This window comes from Esox lucius, chromosome 16, assembly GCF_011004845.1.
Source record: "Esox lucius isolate fEsoLuc1 chromosome 16, fEsoLuc1.pri, whole genome shotgun sequence".
Lineage (NCBI taxonomy): Eukaryota > Metazoa > Chordata > Actinopteri > Esociformes > Esocidae > Esox > Esox lucius.
In genome coordinates, this window is record NC_047584.1 from 27,252,381 (window position 1) to 27,274,844 (window position 22,464).

The following is a 22,464-nucleotide window of genomic DNA, read 5'->3' on the forward strand; positions in this document are numbered from 1 at the left end:
TCATTGTAGCAGTAGTTTTCATACTTCTCCAAAAGATCATGACTTGTGAGATTGTTTTATAAATCATTTCATCAAAGTCGTTTGTAAAAAAAATTAAGAAGTTACTGAACTAAAGCATCTATAATATTACAATATATCGGTAGTAGAATATTAATCATAATCATAATTGTAATTATACTTCTTATATGCCTTTGAACCTTTTTTTGTAATCATATAGCTTTCTCTAACACACACGCTCCCATAACTTCTTTCAACAAGGGTGTGAATCTGAGGACAATTATATTGGTCAAGCCCGACCACATTTGCTTCCAACTTCAAGAAAAACCCAACCCATGATTTTAGACGCTCGGGGGGAGAAAACCAAAAAAAAAAGAAAAAAAAAGAAAGAAAGAGCATGGCCCAAATTCATTCAAACCCGCCACAGCAACGTGCACGCAGTGTCTTTATTTACAACATCTTCCCTGTGCCCACACACTGATTCAAAAAAGCGAAAACATACCTGTATGTGAAGGTCACCTTGGGTAGTTTTATGTTGACACACAGTACCCAAGACAAGCATGTGAATTCATTTAAAACACTGAAAGAAAGAACTGTGGCGGAAACACCTGCAATGTGGGTTTGACTGAATCGAGCCATGGACAGGCAGGACATCAACTCAAAATGCACGATACCTCGGAAGCAAAGACACGTTATACATCGTTCAGCATTCTAGGAAAGATATTTACAACCAAAAAAAAAAGAAAAAAAAAAAAAGGAATGGGCTTCTGCATAGATCCACAGGATATAGAACATAACCATGGTAAACGAGAGATAGAAATAGGAAGAAAAAGCATTTCTACCTGGCAGGCACACAGGAGGAAGTGGGACAGGACAGGAACACAACACTAGAAACCAGATGTCTTCAGATTGGGCCATGCGATCCATTTTCAGGGCCGTAAAAGTATGTAATGGGTCGTTGTGATCTAGATTCACTCAATTGGGCCTAAAACAACATTGCGTAATAGGGAAAAAAAAACTTAGCCAATCACAGCACAGTTGTGTACATGCCTGCATTTACTGTATTAAAAAAAGAAATCTCTATTTTAATTCCTTGGATTTTGTTTTGTCTCTCATGGTTTTGGAGAAAGCTTACATACGGTGATACCTAAGATGAGTCCATGGTGCGTTGTTGTCCATGTGGGAGCACAGAGTAACCCGCACACCGCTGGCGTCAGGACACCTAATGGTCACACGTTTGTCGAAGGGACATTTACTGTACATGTACACAGTTTGAAGTGTTAATGCCAGGAGGTTTTGTAGACTGGTCCGGGTTTAGATCACAACCAAGTCCATAACGTCATTATAGAACTTAAACATCTCACGATTCAATTCTCTTGTTTTGGGTGAGTTTAGCCGATAATCGTCTTGCAGACCTGCAAGATCCGGGTCAGATGTCAGAGTGATATCAGGGGGTTCAAGGGTTATCTTGATGCAGTGGGACAACACTGACAGTGACATGACCTTTTAACCCGACACTGCAGGACAAAGCTAGATAGGATTGTAGCTGCAGACAAGACTTACATTTGGTGATAATATCTTTTTTCTATCAGGACATATTATTTTGAGTTTTTTGAGGGATGGCTTTATTCTGTGTGTGTGTGTGTGTGTTGGGGTGGTGGATGGGTTCTCCTGGGATTTTCTATCATACGGTCCGATTTCTCTGGGGATTCAGCTGGAGGTTGGGCTAGGGTTTACTTCACATTCATTTTGATTAGTAAACCATCCTCTATCATTCTCTGCTGCGTTCACCCTTGCTTTGTGTCACTTAACACTACCTTTACCTTCTTCTCCAGGCCCCTACCCTGCCTCTGAATCTGTCCCTGTCCCTCTCACTCCCCTCACAAGTGGAGATTATGAAGCTGCTCACTAAACCGTTACATTCAAATGTATAGACTGTAGGTTTAAAGTTGATGACGCAGATGAGAGATGAAAAGCAGATGGACATGTAAGGCTGACGCAGGTGCATGCGCGCCGTGGTGACGTGCAGTAGGTGTAGCGTGCTGACGAAGATGAAGAAGTGATTAACGGTGCTAGTAAATTCTTTGTCTCCGGGGAGGATCGGAGCACAGGAGATTTCCGCCACAAGGTCACAGTCATGCTAATGAGGTCTCCAGAGAAGATGGGCTCTGTGCTGAGCCTGACTAATTAGTGAGCCACCAGAAACCCCCTCACACACGTACTCACAGACTCATACGGACATACATACATACATACACACCCGCATGCACACACATCATCATCTAGAGATCCTATAGACCTCTGGTTCTGGTATCTATCTGCTTTGACCCTCTGCTGTCGTCCAGAGGTCCAACATTGGCAAGACTTCCTCGGACATTCTGACTGACATAATCAATCAGACTGTATGTTTGAAATGAACCAAGAGCCCCACCTATAGATGGACTTTGAAATAGCATGTCGAAATGACTATGATGACAGCCTTCGACAGTTAAATGCAATGACAGAACATTATCTTTCAAAGATATCTTTCATTATATTTCAGTTCTTTTTGCATGGTTTTCATAACAACAATGTTTTTTTTTTGTTTTTTTTATGACAGCTAAACTGAATTTCTATGGATGAAGTAATTAATTTGCTGTTTACCAATTAACATGTTTAACCAGTTCAAACCATGCAAATGCACAATTGGTTGGTTTCAGTTCACAGGTAGTCAGCTGGAACAGACTGAGAGATTATAAATGTCAGATGAATATGAGCAAGACAATTAAACATCTGACGCTCCTCACAATGTAGAAAATGTACTGTAATGAATGAGCCATGGAAAAAGAAGTGGAAAACCTAACATTTTACGCATTTTGTTTCTCCACTAAGACTTAGATTTGACTAGTAGACGCTGACAAGCCAGGCCCAGAGATAGACCGCGAACATACATAGTAAGTGGATATAAGAATGGACAATGCAACATTTTGGTAGGCCTACATACTGTCGTCTCTGGACTCACCTGTCCATCCATTCATCCACAAAACAAAAGGACAAGGAAGAATAAAAACAGCCCTTTATGTCCACCCTTTCTTTCAGCTAACATCAACACTAATGACAAGAGTTTTCAACCATTGCCAAGAATCCTGCTAACATTAACGTTGAGCATACACCTCACTACATACTTTGTACACCTTGCTCTGACACCCAGCATGTCTTCTCAAACATATTACATACTGGGTCCTACTCTCACCCGCTTCCTTCCGCAATACATGAAACGCCAAGAAAGCAAATGCTTACCTTTGGAGGTGTGCCCTTAAGCATGCAGTGTCAATTGGGATACCTCAAGCCATACCTCAAGCAAGCCTTTTTGATTGTGTGTGTGTGTGTGTGTTTCTATATAATAACAAGCCCTTTACTTAATGGGAGATGGGTAGCATTTTCAGGAGAATGTTGTGAGAAAGAGGTCCTGCCACCTGACCAGCTGTCTGTGAGGCGGTGCAGCAGTGTTCTCCAACACAAACAGGAGAAAAGGCTACGCAAAGCGAAACAACAGGGTTTTGGATTTCACAAAGTTAGCAGGGCCTCCACATGCAAGTACGACATAGAGTTTACACGTTGTGAGAAGACAAAAACATAAGAAAAAAAAAGGACAGAAGCGGGAGAAGACCTCTGGTGTAATGGACAGAGGGAGTCGTAGGGGCAGGATTCAAATGTAAGGGACGGACAGAAGAAGTGTTGGGGCAGGATTCAAATGTAAGGGACGGACAGAAGGAGTCTTGGGGATATGATTCAAATGTAAGGGATGGACAGGAGTCGTAGGGACATGATTCAGAGAAAGGCTAGTAGGATATTATGTCCTCATCTGGATAATGAGCTTGTCTTCTATTTTGTTAGATGTTTTAATTTTATGACTGGCCAGTTGTGTGATCTGATAGATATAATCCGGCTGGCTGTTCATTTTCCAATGGGCAATTTGTTGATTTGAAACATGAGAACAGAATAGAGATTTTACTGAGATTGCCAATGCAAGAACATAATCCTGCAGCAATGTGCATTATCGTGAACGTTGACAATTATATACTTTTTGTATAGTATTTACTAGGTTTTTCAGTGGACAAATCAAGTCTGACAATTTAAAGGATATCAAGATTTTTAGGGGTATTTTCCTACTTTCGCAATTATGTCTCTGCATGTACTGTAGTTTGACAACAGTTGATGTGCAATACATAATTAGCTTAGCACAATTACTGGTTGTCAACTAGTAAGTATGAGCCAGCTATTCTCAAAAAAAGGGAAATTACTCAGTATATTCAGGCTCAAAAAGATAGGACTAAATAGAAATTATATTTTTCTGATTTTCCAAGTTTTGCATATTTTATTTACAAAGAAAGATAGCTTTCTCACAATGAGAAATGGCTAACGGTTTTACGTCTCTGGTCATTGTATACAAACCCAAACCAAGGTTTGCATGGAGAAAACACATATAACCCTAAGTATTCCATAAATCCTTAAATGAGGAAGTTGATGGAATCTATTTGCTATGATTATCAGGAACCATTTTGTTTTTACAGATTTCTATGATTTCTATTTCTAAGTAATACTTAAAAGACCGATTTGGAGTGCTTAGGTGAATTTCCCATCTTTAGAGAACAGTTGGCTAGTGCCTATTCGTTGACAAAAAGCAGTTATGCAAAGCTAGTGATCTGCCACACCGCAACTTTCTGCACGCAGAGACAACAATTGTATCCATAGGCGTCGTCTAACTATGGGTAAGTTTGCAAATACCCAAAATCTCAAAAACCCAAAGTATCTTTTTAAAGTGGAAATGACAAAGTGTTTTCAGAACATGAAGAACACAAAAAATGTGTTCTGCAACAACAATCTAACGCCATACGTTACCTGTGTCTTCTCCTACATCTAGAGCAGCTTTAGGAATGGGAACCCGAATAAGGACAGACTTCAGAGTGGACACACACACACACACAAGCATGCACACACTCACACTTTGCTTTTTGATACGTTATCTATCCTATATCAATTAGACAATTCCTTCTTGCACAAGAGACCCATAAGAAACAACATAAAGGATGGACATTCCAAAAGGAGAGTGAGTGTTTTCCTATAGTCAGCCAGTGCAACGTAAAGCCAGAAGAGGAACACAGTGTAAAAAAGAAACTCAGTAGTGAGGAGGCCTTTCCTAGTCGACAAAGCCTGTGGCATTGTCCCATGTTCCCGCCACAGTCGGGTTTGTCTCTTTGTTTGTTTGTCTGTCAGCCTGTTTGCCTTGATTGATTTGCATGTCGTCCGTCTCTAGGAAGTCCAGCATCTCCGCGCAGACTCTATTACCCAAAAAGCACAGCGGCCGCAGACATCCCCGCCTGCAGCGTGTGCTAGCGGACGTTTCGGGTCCGCGTGGATTGCCGTAACAACGTAAATCCTCTTGCGATCCCATCACTCCTCGTTGGCAGGGGAGCTCTCCTCCAGAGGGGAGAAGGAGGTGGGGAGACCCAGGCCCAGTACCGTTGCATTCTGGGACGCAGTGAGGGAGGCAACGGTGTGCAGGAGGACAAGGACTAGCAGGCAGAGTTTGAGGCGGCTGTTGCACAGTCTGCACGCGGCCGAGGAACTGAGAGAGGTACGGTGGTGACAGGACGGGTGAGTTCTTTTTAGGGTTCCCCGGGAACGGTTGTTGTCCGCTTCTGGCCGGGAGTCCCACCGGACATCACAGCACTCGGCGTTGGCGTCCACGCCCCCTGGGTAGGCCTCCAACAGCCCTGTAGGGGAGGAACGCATGTTAACCACGGAACATCCAGCAACATACAGTGTTGTTCGATTGGTCAAGCAGTTTTGAAACGTGTGCGTTCGTTAAACAAAGGTAAAGTTTTGGCTGCGATGACAAAACAAGATGTCTAAGCAGACCGCAATGTACCACTTATTTAAGGCATTTTATTGCTACCGTTCATTACTGTAATTAGCCTGTATGAGAGAAATGCGAGGTGCGGAAGCTAATGGGTTTCTAAAGTGGATGATTGTAAAAGAGATCATTTATCATTCCATTTCTCGACATGGCATCCATTCCCGCATTGTAATAAGGCCTTTTGGTTATTTTGGTCCAGGGGGTGCTGTGCTTGGCACAAACATTTGAACTCTGTAGAAGTGGTCATCCATGTTGTCAAGTGAGCACAGGATTACAACACTTGGTTTAATTACCATCTGCAGGTAAAAATTTATATTCACATGCTTGACTTTTCTTTCATGAATATTTGTATGATGGGAATATATATAAATAATCACTTGTTATGTATAGAGGCAAGGGGGAGCTTTACTTAAAGTATATTTATGAGCTACTACTTTAATCCATGTTCCTATCATCTTAATTTGACATTTTTACCTTCTAGTGATTTGGAAGACGCTTGTATGCAGAGCGCCTTCCAGTTAAACTTAATTAGTATTGGTGGTCTGCTTGGGAACGACTGCCACACTGATGTCTCCCAATGTGACAACTGTCTCCATTATAACATCGTAGTGGGAAATTATAGAGATACAAATGTAATTATCTTCATTGCGATGTATTCATCATTGTCTCATGTCAGATATGCAATTCCTCACTCACCGATCCGTCTCCTTTCTCACAAACAGTGACGGAATAGCTCTAACGTAGTGTAATCATTGGTTGAGCACAATATCTTTCTCGAAACAGTGTGAACTATTCGATGCTAGAAACAAGATATCTGTCAATGATGTTGAGGTTGTTTTGATGAAGGAAGGATGAGTCTTTAACAATGTTATATCTAGCAAAGGTGTTTCAATAAAACAGTATTTCTGAATATTACCAGTAGGCACAATGTGCCCCCTATTGACTGAAATAGTAGGATTCACCATCTCCATAAAACCTTAAGGCATAACTACATCTTTTTTTTTTTACACCATTCATTCATAAAAAATGCTTAGATACACTTCAAATAAAGTCTGTGTTTTGTGCAAACTTACTCTGCATTTCGATAATTTTGTAAATGTCTTCATGACAAACTGACTTTTATCAATATCTTTGCCTGTATTAAGCCAATATTAGTTTTTGTATAGTAAATGGATGCAAATGTGTTGGAAAACATCAACTTGCTCTGACGATATTTACACAGTTATTAAAAGGCTGAGCTGGGGGAAGCCTAAACAAAAACACAGAGCTTTTTTGAAGTGAATCAAAAATCCCTTGTGGAATGGATGGTGTAATGTGAAAAGAGCTGCTTTCAAGTTTTGCTGCTATGGTTTTGTGGAAATGATGCATCTGCCATTCCTGTCTGTTGAACTGTCTGTCTATTTCAAATGTTATAGTGTTGCTGACAAAAAATAACACTGACCTCGATTTCTGGTAACATACATATTTTGGGGGCACCCGGACGCAAGCTGGATAGTTAAAAAAAAGCTAGCTAGGTATTTAACTGAGCTAGCTACCACAACTTGGATAAGTCAATTATCAAGTAATTTCTTCTCACAATAGTGATTTAGCAAATTATCAAAAAACATTTTCTTCTCACAATAGTGATTTATAATTATTTTAGAATAGATTAAACTTAATTGTCATTGAACAGTACAACGAAATGCAGTTAGCATCTAACCAGAAGTGCAAAAGGCGCAAGAGAACAGGATATTTACAAATATTAAGTAAAGGGTCCAGCATGTTATAAGTGGAATGTACAGATGTGCAATGATGGCAAATAAGGGAGGGCATATATAAGTATCATATATGTATTAAGTCAATTAATATGTTAGTGGGAATGAATAGTTGTGCGATGAGACAAATGGCAATACTGACTGTGCAATCAAGCAAGTTTGGCATGTACAACTGAAATGCAGGGATAGCAGCAATAAAGTTCCCAAGGTAGACATGTACATGTAACATCAAACAAAAAAAAAAAATGCAAGTACAATGGCAATTCTAGATGTGCAGTGCAGCCAAACCGAAGGTGCAAGGTGGCATGTGCGACTGGAATGCAGGGATAGCAGCAATGAGGTTCCCCGAGGTAAACACGCAGTACAAGGGAGTAGTGCAACAAGGTCCCTAAGAGGCGGTGGGTGGGTGTGGCTAGTGATGGGATGGGTCACAAGAGTTTAGCAGGGTTACATTAGATGGGAAGAAGCTGTTCCTGAGCCTGCTGGCGCGGGAACGAAGAGACCTGCACCGCCCACCTGAGGGCAAACAGTGTGTGGCATGGGTGTGAAGGGTCTCTGATGATGCCGCTTGCCCAGTGCGTTTTCTTAGCAAGATATCTAATAAATGAGTGCAGTTATATCATATCATACAAATGAGGTGCTATGTTTTTACTTTTGGATTGCAGGTGTTTAATATTGTAATTTAAATAGGAGTCCAGGGCCCTCCAAGACAGGCAGGTTGGGGAAGGTTGAGTCATGTCGGGGTGAAGCCTTTAACAGACCCGAGACCAATCGTAAGTGATGACGTTTCAGAAACAATGACGTTATGGCACAGTACAATGTAACAGAGCCCAGTAGAGTTCAGTGAGGGAAATGTTGAACATTTGCATTCAGGTGGTATAGCAGGGCGCCTCGGCAAGTTGGCAGTTGTTTTCACTAAAAGGTTCAACCTCTGACTGACCTAATCCATAACTTCAAACCAGCTACCATAGTGTTTGTACCTAAAAACACCAATGCAGCCAGTCTAAATGACCGCAGTTCAGTCAGGAATCGGATGGGGACATCAGTGACTACAGGAAACAGATCCCTCCCATCAGTGACTACAGGAAACAGATCCCTCCCATCAGTGACTAAAGGAAACAGATCCCTCCCATCAGTGACTACAGGAAACAGATCCCTCCCATCAGTGACTACAGGAAACAGATCCCTCCCATCAGTGACTAAAGGAAACAGATCCCTCCCATCAGTGACTACAGGAAACAGATCCCTCCCATCAGTGACTACAGGAAACAGATCCCTCCCATCAGTGACTAAAGGAAACAGATCCCTCCCATCAGTGACTAAAGGAAACAGATCCCTCCCATCAGTGACTAAAGGAAACAGATCCCTCCCATCAGTGACTACAGGAAACAGATCCCTCCCATCAGTGCTCTAAAGTGGAGCAGGTTGAGAGGCACAAGCACGTCGTCGTTCACCTGACTGAGGAAATGGCATGACCCACCGCGCTGTTCTAAAGACGGCATGATTCACGCTAAGGCGGCGGAAAACATTTGGCCCTCGGGTCCTCAAAAAGGTTGACATGTGCCCTGCTGGCATCGTCTTGGACGCCTGCATCCTCGTTTGGGACCTGCACTGCCACTCGGCGGCCCAACGTTGCCAGGGCACTCACACCAGGTTGTGATGCTTTGGTCAATCAACATTTTTAATTACTCAAAATGCATTCATATGAATAATCATACAGGCTAATTATTCATATATATATTTTTTTTTTGGGGTGGGGGGTTGATTTTCCATAAACCCTATGTGACAACCATCCTTGCTCTACTTTAAACCCCTAATCCCTTGACTTTAATAACCCCCCTTAAACCTGTCAAACATATCCTAATGAGTTGACGTGTCCAGCATTGCTTCTAAGCTTTCAATCCCCTCAAATGAAGGTGTGATATGATGTCATTTGATATTTACAGCCAACAGATGATCTTCTGTGCTCCATTAACAACAACTGTTGCTTTCTCCAAGCTGCCTGTCTATGCATTTGCGTGCCTGAGTTCAGGCTAATGTGAGTAGGTGAACTTGTGAGACGGGGCTAAGTCGTCTCCACTCTGGACTGTTTGACGTTAAAGAGCTTACGCCTGATGAGAGGCTCACATCATTAAGGACTCAATAACGGTTACAGCTCTGATCTGACAGGACACACACACACTGGTGCACAGACATGAGAAACACAGACACACATACACACAAACAGAGGCGCACCGAGAGAGGTTTTAGCGCCAAGGACAGAACTAACTGAAACACAAAAACGAAACGAAGAGGCTTCCGGAGAGAGAAAAAGGTCAAGACATTATTCTCTTTTTCAAAGACAAATCAACATGGATTACTAGAAACGACCTCTAACGGGCCAAAAACAAAATGCCTCATTCTTCATGTTGGTAATGTGGCTTGTGGCTTGCAGCTCAAAATCAGGACCACCAGGTGGTGACAGAGAATAAAAACACTCAGAACATGTTGTGTCCTCATGGACAGCTGGGACTGCATCCACAGGCTTTGTTGTGGAGGCCATCTTTCTGATGTAGACATTTTAAAGGGGAAGTAGCATGCAGAAAACAACAACTTGTGCCCTACAGTATGATGTGTGTACCTGACAACGTGTCAATCTTATCAATATCATCATCATCACCATCGTTATCTCACACTACAACCATTGTATACTGCATTATTAACAATTAGAATTGTAGTGTCGTGAGTTACCTGTAACATATCAGTGCAGTGTTTTTGTCTAACGCGGCCTTCGCTGACTCCGCCCCGCGGCGCCCCTGTGCGTGTGACCAGTGTGCATGGACAGTCCACTAGGTCGTACCTGTGCATATGAAACTGGGGCTCCCTCCGTGGATGAGATCATCGTTGTCAGGCAGGATGAAGGGACATCTCTGCTGCACCTCCAGACAGTACTGGCCGCATGGGATCGTCTTGCTGCAGTGAATCTGGGTGGTCTGGAAGTACTGTGAGCAAAGCCAGGGCTTGTACACCATCTGGTGGGACGGGAAGAGGGAAAGGGCGTATCAACAGCTTAAAGTGGGGTAGCTATTCATGACAAACACAGTGGCACGCGCAAGAACTAACACACGCCTGCTTCCACTTGCACACAAACACACACACACACAGCATCTATAACCTCAACCACAATTGACAAACTTGAATTGATTGGACTTCCTTGTATCTAGCGTGTAATGATTAAAATTGCTGATGGGAGGCCAACTGGGATATACAGTGGGGAGAAAAAGTATTTGATACACTGCTTACTACTTACAAAGCATGTAGAGGTCTGTCATTTTTATCATAGGTACACTTCAATCCAGAAAATCACATTGTATGATTTTTAAATAATTAATTTGTATTTTATTGCATGACATAAGTATTTGATCACCTACCAACCAGTAAGAATTCTCACAGACCTGTTAGTTTTTCTTTAAGAAGCCCTCCTGTTCTCCACTCATTTCCTGTATTAACTGCATTTGTTTGCACTCGTTACCTGTATAAAAGACACCTGTCCACACACTCAAGACTCCAACCTCTCCACAATGGCCAAGACCAGAGAGCTGTGTAAGGACATCAGGGATAAAATTATGGACCTGCACAAGGCTGGGATGGGCTACAGGACAATAGGCAAGAAGCTTGGTGAGAAGGCAACAACAGTTGGCGCAATTATTAGAAAATGGAAGAAGTTCAAGATGATGGTCAATCTCCCTCGGTCTGGGGCTCCATGCAAGATCTCACCTCGTGGGGCATCAATGATCATGAGGAAGGTGAGGGATCAGCCCAGAACTACACGGCAGGACCTGGTCAATGACCTGAAGAGAGCTGGGACCACAGTCTCAAAGAAAACCATTAATAACACACTACGCCGTCATGGATTCAAATCCTGCAGCTCACACAAGGTCCCCCTGCTCAAGCCAGCGCTTGTCACTCACAGTTGAAGAGTACCTATGATAAAAATGACAGACTTCTACATGCTTTGTAAGTGGGAAAACCTGCTAAATCGGCAGTGTATCAAATACTTGTTGTCCCCACTGTATATTCATCCTGTGCTCCTGGTAAAACCTCTGGAGGAGGATCATCCCGGCAGTGGTTGGAAGGTTTTTTATATAGCATTTAAAGACCAGTCATTGGAAAAAGACCTACTGAATAAATACTGTCAGTTCCATTGAACCGACTGCATTTTCTTTCACTGAATCACATACATGATTCCTATTGGCTTGTATGGCATTTCATTAACCTGTTGTACCTAGTCCACTCAGTAGCCAAAAGTATCCAGCTGCAGTATTCTCTCCCGGGGACATCATTTCTCAGACAGTATACCGCCACCTACTGGAAACATCACTCAGTAAATTAAACAGTAACTCCTGAACCGTTCAAACTAGTGGAGCCAAACCAACTTTTATATTCTCAACATGTCCTTTCCTTTGGACATTCCTGAGAGAGAAGGCTTCATCTGGATGCCTTCCACAACACAGGGGCCGTCAGACCAACAACGGGGGGTTTCCTGCTAGCAGCAGGGCTCTTCCTGCTCCCTCATATTTATATCCCTAGAATCCATGAACCCTGAATCTTAATGTCTGGCGTCACAGAGTTACGATAAACTGAGATCCAATAAACTGAGTAATGATTAACTGAGTTACGATAAGGTGAGTTATGATGAACTGAGTTACGATAAGGTGAGTTATGATGAACTGAGTTACGATAAGGTGAGTTAGGATGACAAGAGTTACGATAAGGTGAGTTATGATGAACAGATTTACGATAAGGTGAGTTATGATGAACTGAGTTACGATAAGGTGAGTTATGATGAACTGAGTTACGATAAAGTGAGTTATGATGAACTGAGTTACGATAAGGTGAGTTATGATGAACTGAGTTACGATAAACTAGACACATAGTGAGTATCCTAACCGGTGAGTCACGAGTTCGTTGAGGGGGAGTGCAGGTTACTTGGCGAGTGTATCATAGATCAGATAAGAAATAAAAACTATATATTTATAAGAAATATTTAGGCTTTTTATTTGTCAGGTGTGTGTGTGTGTGTGAGAGACTGACGGGACTCAAGTTAGCTTTACTAGATGTGTGAATCCTCTAATTTTGGTGATGTAAAGAATACCTCAGATGGAGTGTCAGATGACAGTTGGAATGTCACAGTAGTAAATGTTTCCATGTCATTATGTCACATCTCCAGCTACACGTGATTAATGCTCAGCGTGTGCCTGTGTGTGCGCGCGTGTGCGTGTGTGTGCGCAGGGTGGTGGGGGGGTAGTGTGTGTGCAAGCATGTGTGTGTTTGTGTGTGTGTCTTCGCGTGCTTGGGTTGTTCCCCAAAATGGCCCCAAACTGTAACTAGGAGATTTTCCCTGTCCCTATTTAAAAACAACAGCTGTTTTTTGGGGTTTAACCTTTTTTCGGATGAAGTCTGTGACCCTACGCATGGATCACCTGCTATGTCTGACCAGAGGGTGGCGATATAATTGCAGAGACAGGCCTAACAAAGACCTTCTACTCCTTTCAATCAGTAATGTCATATCACAGACTAAGTCGCTTAGCGTGTGCGACCGTGTGTTTGTGTGTGTCCATACATCAGGGTTCATGGGTCTGTATTTATTACGGATTTCGTCCACTTAGCGGTGTGTCATATTCCAAAGTCAAAGTCAAAGCCAAACCGTGTGTTCACCTCAGGGGCTTAGACATAGATAAAGAACAACGACAGATAATCCGCCAAACCAAATCTCTAACACTCCGGTTTCTGTCCAAAAACATAATTCATAATACAGAAGAAAAGGCAGACATTGGATAAGACCTAAAGCGTGTCCAGAGGCCCGTATTAGCGCTGGTAGCTGCAGACGCGGGTTCAGGTTTGCCGTGTGGTTGAGAGCAGTGCAGAAGCCAGTGTCCAGCACTGCAGGGGTGATTCCGTGTAGTTCCCTGCTCCCTGCCCCTCCTTCACCCGCTCCTCCCTTTCTCTCCCTCTTCCCTTTTCACTCCCTCCTACTTCCTCTCCTGCTCTACCTCTCTCCACGTCCTCTCTCGCCGATCCCCTATCACTGCCCCCCCCCTCCCCTTCTGTCTCGCTTGCTCCCTCTCTCGATCCTCGACCCCACTCTCTGTGACTTTCAGAAAAAAAATACACTTTCTGTCTTTTAACCCCCACACCCCCATGCCCTAGTTAGAAGGCCAAACCCTTAGTTTTCTCAGGGACCTCTGGACACGGACCAATCCGTCTTTGCCACTCTGATGATAAATGGCTCAGGCGTCCAGAGTTAAACACGGAGAGAACGGCAGACAGACAGACAGACAGGAAGGGCGAGGTGAAAGGGATAGATGAATAGTGAAATGTTGAACAGTAGAAATCAGCGTAAGCTTTCAGAGGAGGAATGATTCACTTGTTCTGCCTGGTACTCACAGATGTCCTATGGGACTATAGATACATTGACAGGAAAGCAAGCATATAGTTCAATCACCTACCATAACATGCTCAAAGTCGACAGTCTTTCTTGCTGTCCTCCGTATCCTGTATCTTCCCATTTTTTATCTTTCATCTTTCTTGAACCTTTATTCCTTCCCTCTCACTCTCTATTCTTCTCCTTATCCAGTCTCATCTGTGTGTGTGTTGGTGTTTCGTCCTGGTCTCCTTGGTGAAATACAACTTTAGCTAGCTAAGCTGTCTTCCTGGATTGTGTTATTCCATTACGATTAGCCTAATAAGGTTGTAATTGACAGAGGGCCTTTCGGCGCCCGGTGGTATTGGTTTTACCGGGCCCTAGGGTGGCCCTGCCTTGTCAGAGCTTTTTCTTTGATGTTTTATCTGTGCCCCTGCTCCCACCTGCTTCTCTGTGCACCAGGGAGAACAGCTGATTGAGGCTGGACGGGAGGGAGAGAGCAGGTGAACACACCAGAACACTGTCTTACACGCCTGATGGGTCCTCCCCGCCACCATTAACCCTGGCCCACAGCCCACCTCTACGCACCCCAACCTCGCCGTTTACAGTGAAACACAGGCACCTTTATTCTCCCCCTCTGCTTCGGCTTTTTATCATCCGGGGTACAGCAGCATTGGAATAAATCCTCTGCACTCTGCAGTTGTTTTCATGTCCCAAAACAAAACCGGAGCAACACAGGAATTAATGCACCAGAGCAACTTGTATAGGGCGCGGTTATGTCTGGACTAGGTGAATATGGGCTGTTAGTACCGACCTAGCCAAAGATACCGAACCCTAGAGTACTCGGAGAAAAATATTGCGAAAAACATCTGCTACTATTTTTATTATTAGTAGTAGTAATATTGTCATTAGCTGACCTGAGTAACATTCAAAACTGTTTCTTATTGTGTACACGTTTTGTGGTGCGCTAAGTGGACTAACAGTTGAGGAAACAGGACATGTAAAGGTGAAACGGTGGATGGAGGTTACTGTACTGCAGGGGTGGTATGTAAACCCGCCCCTCATTTCCCACTGTGCTCTCTGAGCACTATGAGCAATGCCCCCTGGGAGATCAGGTACAAGCTAGGGGTCGCATAGCGATTTCCAACCACAGTGTTGGCTACAAACACACACAACCACCCACACACACACGCACAGATATCAGCAAACAAACACACACACAGGCAACCAATGAGAAGGGTTCAATCGATTGAAATAATCGAACGTGATTGTGAGCAACCGGCAAGGACCAATGACATTCCTCCGCACTGCAATGACAACCAATTAGTTTAACTGTAGGTACATTAAAAGGGAAAATTCACGAGGTCAACCAGAAGTGAAGTTCTGCATGATGGCGTTCACACAATAAATGAATTGTTTGGGTATTAACTACAAAAATTGGAATTTTATTATGGAGTAGGTGGCCGAGCCTCAAACATACTATTTTAGTCCGTTGTAGCTTGTGTTATTGCTCACAACTCTGCCTCATTGTTCTTCATAATGATGACAATAGACACCAAATGTAGGCGTCTTGGGTAGATTTGCATGTATTCTGGAGTCAGGGGAGACAGGCACAGGCAATTTAAAAAGTTCGAAAAATGCACCAGTTTCATTGTAAATATGAAGTTAACAAAGGTTTTAGATTATGTTTTTTTTTTCTTTTCATTGGCAGTATCCCTTTTTGAACATTGTGATATCTGTAACACCCATAACGCAGTAAAGTATAGCAACGCATCATATCCTAGCATCCTAGCTAAGATTCTCTCTTGCCGAAAAGCATTTCTCAGTAATATTTTTTTTTACAAGTGCTTATCAACAATCTTAGAAAAGTCCAAGAATGTTTATTCATTCTGCCTAATGACAACCCACAATAATATACTAACTTAATCTAGTGTCTGGAAAAGGGCATTGTCTCATTTATATATTTTGTTACAATATTTAAGAAAGAACTATACTACTTGTGTGTTATTTTATTTCTTACAATTACAAACCATGTGTTATGAGAGCTTTGAATAAAGATCATTTAAAGACAAAGTTCATTTTCAGAAAGGTTTTGTTTTCAGCCAAGCCTTTTCTTTTAAAGATAAGTCTTATGTCAAAAACAGAGATTTACAAACGAACAGGCAGACTTTGTTACTACATGCATATTCAATCTCCCAAAAGGGTTTCTGCTTTTCTTGTATGTGTCATCCACAACCCACCTTGTTTAACTGTCTAACATGCTATTATTTAGAAGTCTGCCCAAAGGATACTACAGAGACACACAAATCGGAATTTGTATCTCTAATGTGTTGTCCATTCTTTAAAAAGGTGCAGTGATTTTACATTCACATGTAATGCCCAAAACCCTGGAAAAGCAGGAAAACAACACTTGCATTTCGTTTTGCAGATGCTGATCTTACCACAGTCCCAGGTTTCACTTGCCATTCCCAAATCAGCCACCAAATCAACAGACACAACCGCACGCACGCACACAGCGGGTTTTAGCCAAAGCAGCGATCACATTGCACCGAGCAGCGAGTAATGAGCGAGCTTAACCACTGGAAGGGAAGACAGGCTAGCACGCAGTCTGACAAGACACAAGCCATGTGTACGGTAAATGCAGTAGAACTAATCATTTTAAAGAGAGGACCGGTTCAAAGGGAACGAACGGGCACGTTCAGTTAAAGCGGCTAGCACTGCCAATGTGAACACATTAGGGAAACAAAGGGGGTAGCCTAGCTGCGGGCTGGCAGACAGGCACACCGCAACACAAGCGCAAACAACACTGATTGGAATGGAAGTGAAGCAGAAAGCCATATAATACAACTGCCTTAGTGGCACATATTCAATTACAGTCATGTTACATTTGAATGGGTGTGACAACACAGGAGGGCTATTTATTTTCAAACGTGAACCAAGGATAGAAAGGGAGCGGGAGAGATTCACTGGTTGCTTCAGTCGCGACACAAAACCCTGAAGCATGCCTGCCCCGCAAACCCACACACCCTTACCTCTTTTAATAAGAGCAGCTCATTTGGCAGTGTAAAGCCATGCTAATGTTATTACCGCACAGCAAGGGCCATATTAAACAGAGTGAGGGTTATTAAATACAAGAAACACACACACACACACTCACATACACAGGAACTGCATAAGAACATCAACATCACCTGGATGCTGCTTTTATTATTGCAGTTGTTTCTAACCGTGCAGACTTTAAACAAACTGCTAACATATCACCAACGGGTATGATGCGCCACAAGAGGGGAAAATTCGAATTGGCCAATTGGGTCACCTCATACTTTTCCTTCTCCCGCCTACAAGCAAAAAACTCAAGAGGGAGCCACCTACACGGAGGTCAGCGGTGGACAAGGGGAGGTTAACTGCGCTGCAGGAATGCTTTGAGAACATGAGCTGGAACATGTTCAGAGATTTATCCACCCAGGACTCCACCATCACTGAGGAATATTCATCAGTAGTCACTGGCTTCATTAGGAAATGCGTGGATGATGTTTGGACACATCCAAACAGAAGACTTCGGACGAGCTGAGAAAACCTGGATAATACTGAAGACTTGCACTGTAGCATTTAGGTTCCAACATGACTATGGTGGCGAGCGACGCATACGGGTAAGTACATACAACGTCCTCAAATCCATTTAGGCTGGAGAAAGGAAACACAGACTAAAGCTGTAATCTACACCCAGTGGATGATTTATTATAGAAACCCCTTCTAGAACCAGATGGAACCTCCCTCTGCTTCCAAAGCAGCCTGAATTCTTCGGGGCATGGACTATACAATCTGTTGGAGCTCTTCAGCGTGGTTGTTGGTCTATGCTGACGTGATGACATCCTGAAGTGCAAGCTGCTACACTACATAATGCAAACTCTGGTTCACATTCGGACGTTCAGCCGAACATTCCTTGGGTGCCTTGATACTTGTCTGCCTGCTTTCTCTAGCAAGCCATGTTTTACCTGAATCACTCGGTGTAGGAGCAATACATTCTTGTTAATAAGATCCTGTGCCTAAATCGTGTACATAAATTGACATTGAGAGTAAGTTTAAGAAAATACAGGTGCGACGTGTGTCAGGATCAACATGTCATTATGGATTACAAGGGTAAATCCAGCTGCATGGTGCCTACTGATTCCTTCAACCCAGACGAGTTCAACACATTCTGTGCTATGACCGAGGAAGACACCCAGGGAAGGGTCTTACGGACACTGACAACCTGGAGTTCCCTCATTCTCCTAACATGATGAACATTCTTAAAAGGGTGAATGCTCACAAAGCAACTGGTGATGACGACGGGTCACATTTTCAACTGGCTTATGGAAGTGTTCACCCTGTCCCTTTCCCTGTAGCCGCATCAAGGAGTCTGACACAATCCAGTGCCCAAAAACACCAAGCTTACATGTCCTGATGACAATACCCCAATTGCTCTCATCATGAAAAGGCTTCCAGAGGCTTCTCACAACAAGTCAGATTGCCAGGACCCACTGCAATGTGCTCACTGCCACAACGAATCCATGGAGGATGCCCTTTTTTTTGTCGCTATTCATATGGCTGTTATCAGGGTTGGGTAGGTTAAATGTAATCTGTTACAGTTACAAGTTACCTGTCCACATTTGTAATCAGTAACGTAACTTTTTGTTTACTCAAACTCAGTAACGTAATCCGATTACTTTGAATTGCTTTTAGATTACTTTAATATTAAGAGGCATTAGAAAACCAATAGGAATAGCCTATAATCAATTGAACACATTTTGCGGGATCAATCATTAAAACTGAATTTGCATATACTTGCGTACACTAAATCTGCAGTAGTCTCATGTTGTCAAAACGTTGAAAAAGCCCCAGGCACGCGAATGCACGTATGCAATCGGGAACACCCGCACACAAATACATTGAACCCGCGTGAACGTAACCTGTGTATATTTGGGCCACCAGCGATGGATTTTCAAAACCTAAATGAAAGAAATAAACTGTGATTATACACCTCCACTCTTAGCTTAAATTCAATGCGGTCAGCAGCCAATGATAATCAAGAATCTAGCGATTCTTCGATCACTAATTTGTGGGCAGGATGATCACAGCCAAAAACTGAGGTGCGCAAATGTTATTTTGGTTCAAATAACAATATTTTTAAAACATAACGTGTCATAATTATTACGCGCAACTATTCTTTTTAAATTGAAGTAATCCAAAAATAATCATATATTTTTTCTCTAATCCAATTACAATATTCTGTTGGTAACATAACTGATTAGAGTTACTGTTTTTTTGTAATCCGTTACTCCCCAACTCTGGCTGTTATACGCCTGGAGAAGAGCAGTACCTATGTGATAATGATGTGTTTAGCATTCAATATTGTTCCCTCCACACTCCACAAATGTTTCTGATTGGCAAAAACAGTCCTCAATCCAGACAAACAGGTTCTATATCCGTAGCTTTCCTCCATGTTAAGACAGGCTGTCCATGTTACTGTTGAGGTATGACTGAGAACACATTTTCATTTTCAGTAATGACTTGAACAAATTAGTGTCACTGTGGGATAGAATAACAGATTTCTTGTCAGGTAGGGATTTGATCTAGCAACCTTTCAGTTATAGGCCAGATGCAGTAACCTCTAGAGTACCCTGCCATCTCAAGGCCTGATAATACGCAGCAACAATGAGTCCCACAGGTTGGAGGTAAACGTGTCTGTAGCAGGGAGTCAGCAGTTTTAAGTTCCTCAGTGTACACACACCTGAAGACTTCACATGGTCTATCGAAGCCACAAATGCAGTCAAGAGAGTGCAACAGTGACTCTAATCCTTTGGGGGACGTAAGAGATATGACATGCCACCCTGTGTCCTCTCTAAATACTGTCGCCGCTAATCCGAGACCATTCTGAAACGGCCCCATAATGGCTGCTCAGCACATCTGCAAGGTCCTTCAGCCAGTAGGGTTTATTCTGATTTATTTGCCCCATGGTGACCAGGTTGACCTGCATTCATTTCTTTGGTTTCCTCATGTTGTTACACACCAGCAACAAATTTCAAATGCAAATGCAAAGCCTAGAAACAAGATTATGCCCTGGTTGCTCTATTGTGCATGCACTAATGATGAATACACACAAAATACACTACACAGTATAGTATATAAATATAAAAAATAAATGTGTCACTGCCCAAATACTTTCGAGTTCAGTTTGTGTCCGAAACAATATTTGATGAAAGTCTACTGGACCATCACGCCCAGCCACACAGCAATGGTTATTATTATTATTATTAATGGGAAGTGCAAATTCCTGCTGAAAAAAAGGAGAATCTTGAAAGGATTGCAAATGGCACTGGTCGGCACTGTCCCATGTCGTGCCATGCCAATTGGCCACATTGTGGATTTATAACAAGCGATATGATGCTGGGACATCTTCAAACGCGTACAACACTCACTCTGTGTGACATAGAGTTGTGACACACGGTACACAGGTCAGCCTCCATATAGGGGACAAACTTGTCATTGTGATGGATTTTCCAGTATTGAAAAAAAATAATGTAACAGCTAAATCCCTAGTCCTCTGGGACGGAATGGCTGACCTGAATATAACTTTGCTAACTTTGCTAACAACGCTCTTTTTTTCCAGACCACAATATCAAAAAACCTGGCTACTATGTTGGTAGTAAAATTCATTGGTACTGACCAATCCATTTTCAAGTGGGCGGGGTCTAACACATAAATGCCTACTAGTCAGGCATAGCTATGGTAAAACATCGATTTATGCAAGCACAATCCAGTTGAAATGGTGGCACAACGAAGGCCATGTTTTATGTCTCTTAAGCCGTTTGACCCAGAGTGGGGATAAATAGCAAAAATGCAAAAGTCTATAAGTCTAGCTAAAATAAAACTAAAATGTTTTTGTTTTGTGTAGAGGTTGCAGTGTTTTATTGGAAGTTCATTGGATTATAGCGTATACATTGTTTGGCTAAAATACAGCTTTTAAAGTGCTACATACAAAGTTTCATGGAGATCTGACCAACGGTTCCCAGAGGAGTCGTTTTTTAAAGTAAGGACAATCGTTAAATGTTTTGAAAAATACACTGGCAGCCTCTTACACCCTCTATTCGTTTTTGTGATCTTTTGGAAGACTAATTTGTAGAGAAGGGGCTATTTATTGGGAAATTTCAAATATGCCTTGATTGTGGCATAGGGGGTAGACTGCTGAAACCCAGAAACACTGCTTGAAGCTTTAATAATTGCTATTATTTCTTTCTAGCTATCTTGCAGTCTCTGGCGAGTAAGATTTTAGTGTGGTTCTATGCAGGCAACCAAAACAATATTGAAACATTAATTCTGTCAGTATCACATATAACACCAGCTCAGAAGAAACAGGCATCACTAGTGTGTGAGTCTGGATCTGTTCAACTACAGATTCATCCAGATGCATGTGAGGGTATCAGACACCCTCTAAAATGTCTTAATATGGTCAAACCTGTCAACACTAACAGCAGGCCAGGCCAGCATCCTCAATACAGCTGTAAGACTCGTGCTTGGGATGCCAATGCATTGTGTATGGGTCCAGTCCAACCAAAAGACCCAGCCAGCCAACTAACTGTCAGTCACCCTGCCTCCCCTGGCTCACTGTTCCATAGAGATCAATAGACATGGCCCTTCACACTGACAAGATAAGAGAAAACCACACGGAAAGCCAGTACTAGAGAGTGAGAGAGAGAAACAGAAAAATATGGGGGGGGGGGGGGGTAAAGAAACCGAGAGATATAGAGAGAAAAAAACAGAGGGGGCTTAAGACAACCGCAGATTAAACAGAGAATAGGGTACAGGAATTAAAACTAAACCTACAGTCCGCATGCATTCATACAAACACACATTTTAAGTACTTTTTTTATCAATCGCATTTCTTGGAAATACGTTTCAGATTTTCAAAGTAGCGTTCTCAAGACTCTGGCATTTAATACTAATAGTAAACTATTTGAATACACAAAAAAATAATCAAAAGTATACTGATCCATATGTATGAAAACTACATTAAGCAAAGTAAGAAACTGTAAATCATAACATTCATTACTGGACGTCCAACCATCGAAATGTGCAGAATAATTGGAAATCACTCTACTTCAATGGAAATTTAACCAAACAATTTCACACACAACTAATCCAATATAATTTCTGATTCCAAAATAAAGTGGAAAATAAGATGTGCAGGATTCTGTGGAGGACTAATTCATCGGTATCATCACAGTTCAATTGAATATATTACCTACATAGCCTGCTCATAGACATTCCATCGACAACACCAAACCTGCACAAACCTCTGCAGCGGAAAGTGTTGATCTGGCATTGACCCAAACTTCCTTAAACCCGGTTAGTAAGCCAACTGCATTCTCACA

General features: G+C 42.4%; 1 protein-coding gene across 1 annotated transcript in view; it reads right to left on the bottom strand.

Moving 5' to 3' along the window:
- Positions 1-506: 506 nt before the first annotated feature.
- LOC105016515 (transmembrane protein FAM155A) overlaps positions 507-22,464 on the bottom strand; it is a 102,175-nt gene continuing 80,217 nt past the window's right edge. The window contains exons 2-3 of the mRNA XM_010880411.4: positions 10,490-10,661; positions 507-5,753 (exon numbers count right to left, since the gene is read on the bottom strand). Of these exons, the coding sequence (XP_010878713.1) occupies positions 5,431-5,753; positions 10,490-10,661 (495 nt within the window). The 3' untranslated portion in view covers positions 507-5,430. The remainder of the gene's footprint in view (positions 5,754-10,489; positions 10,662-22,464) is intronic.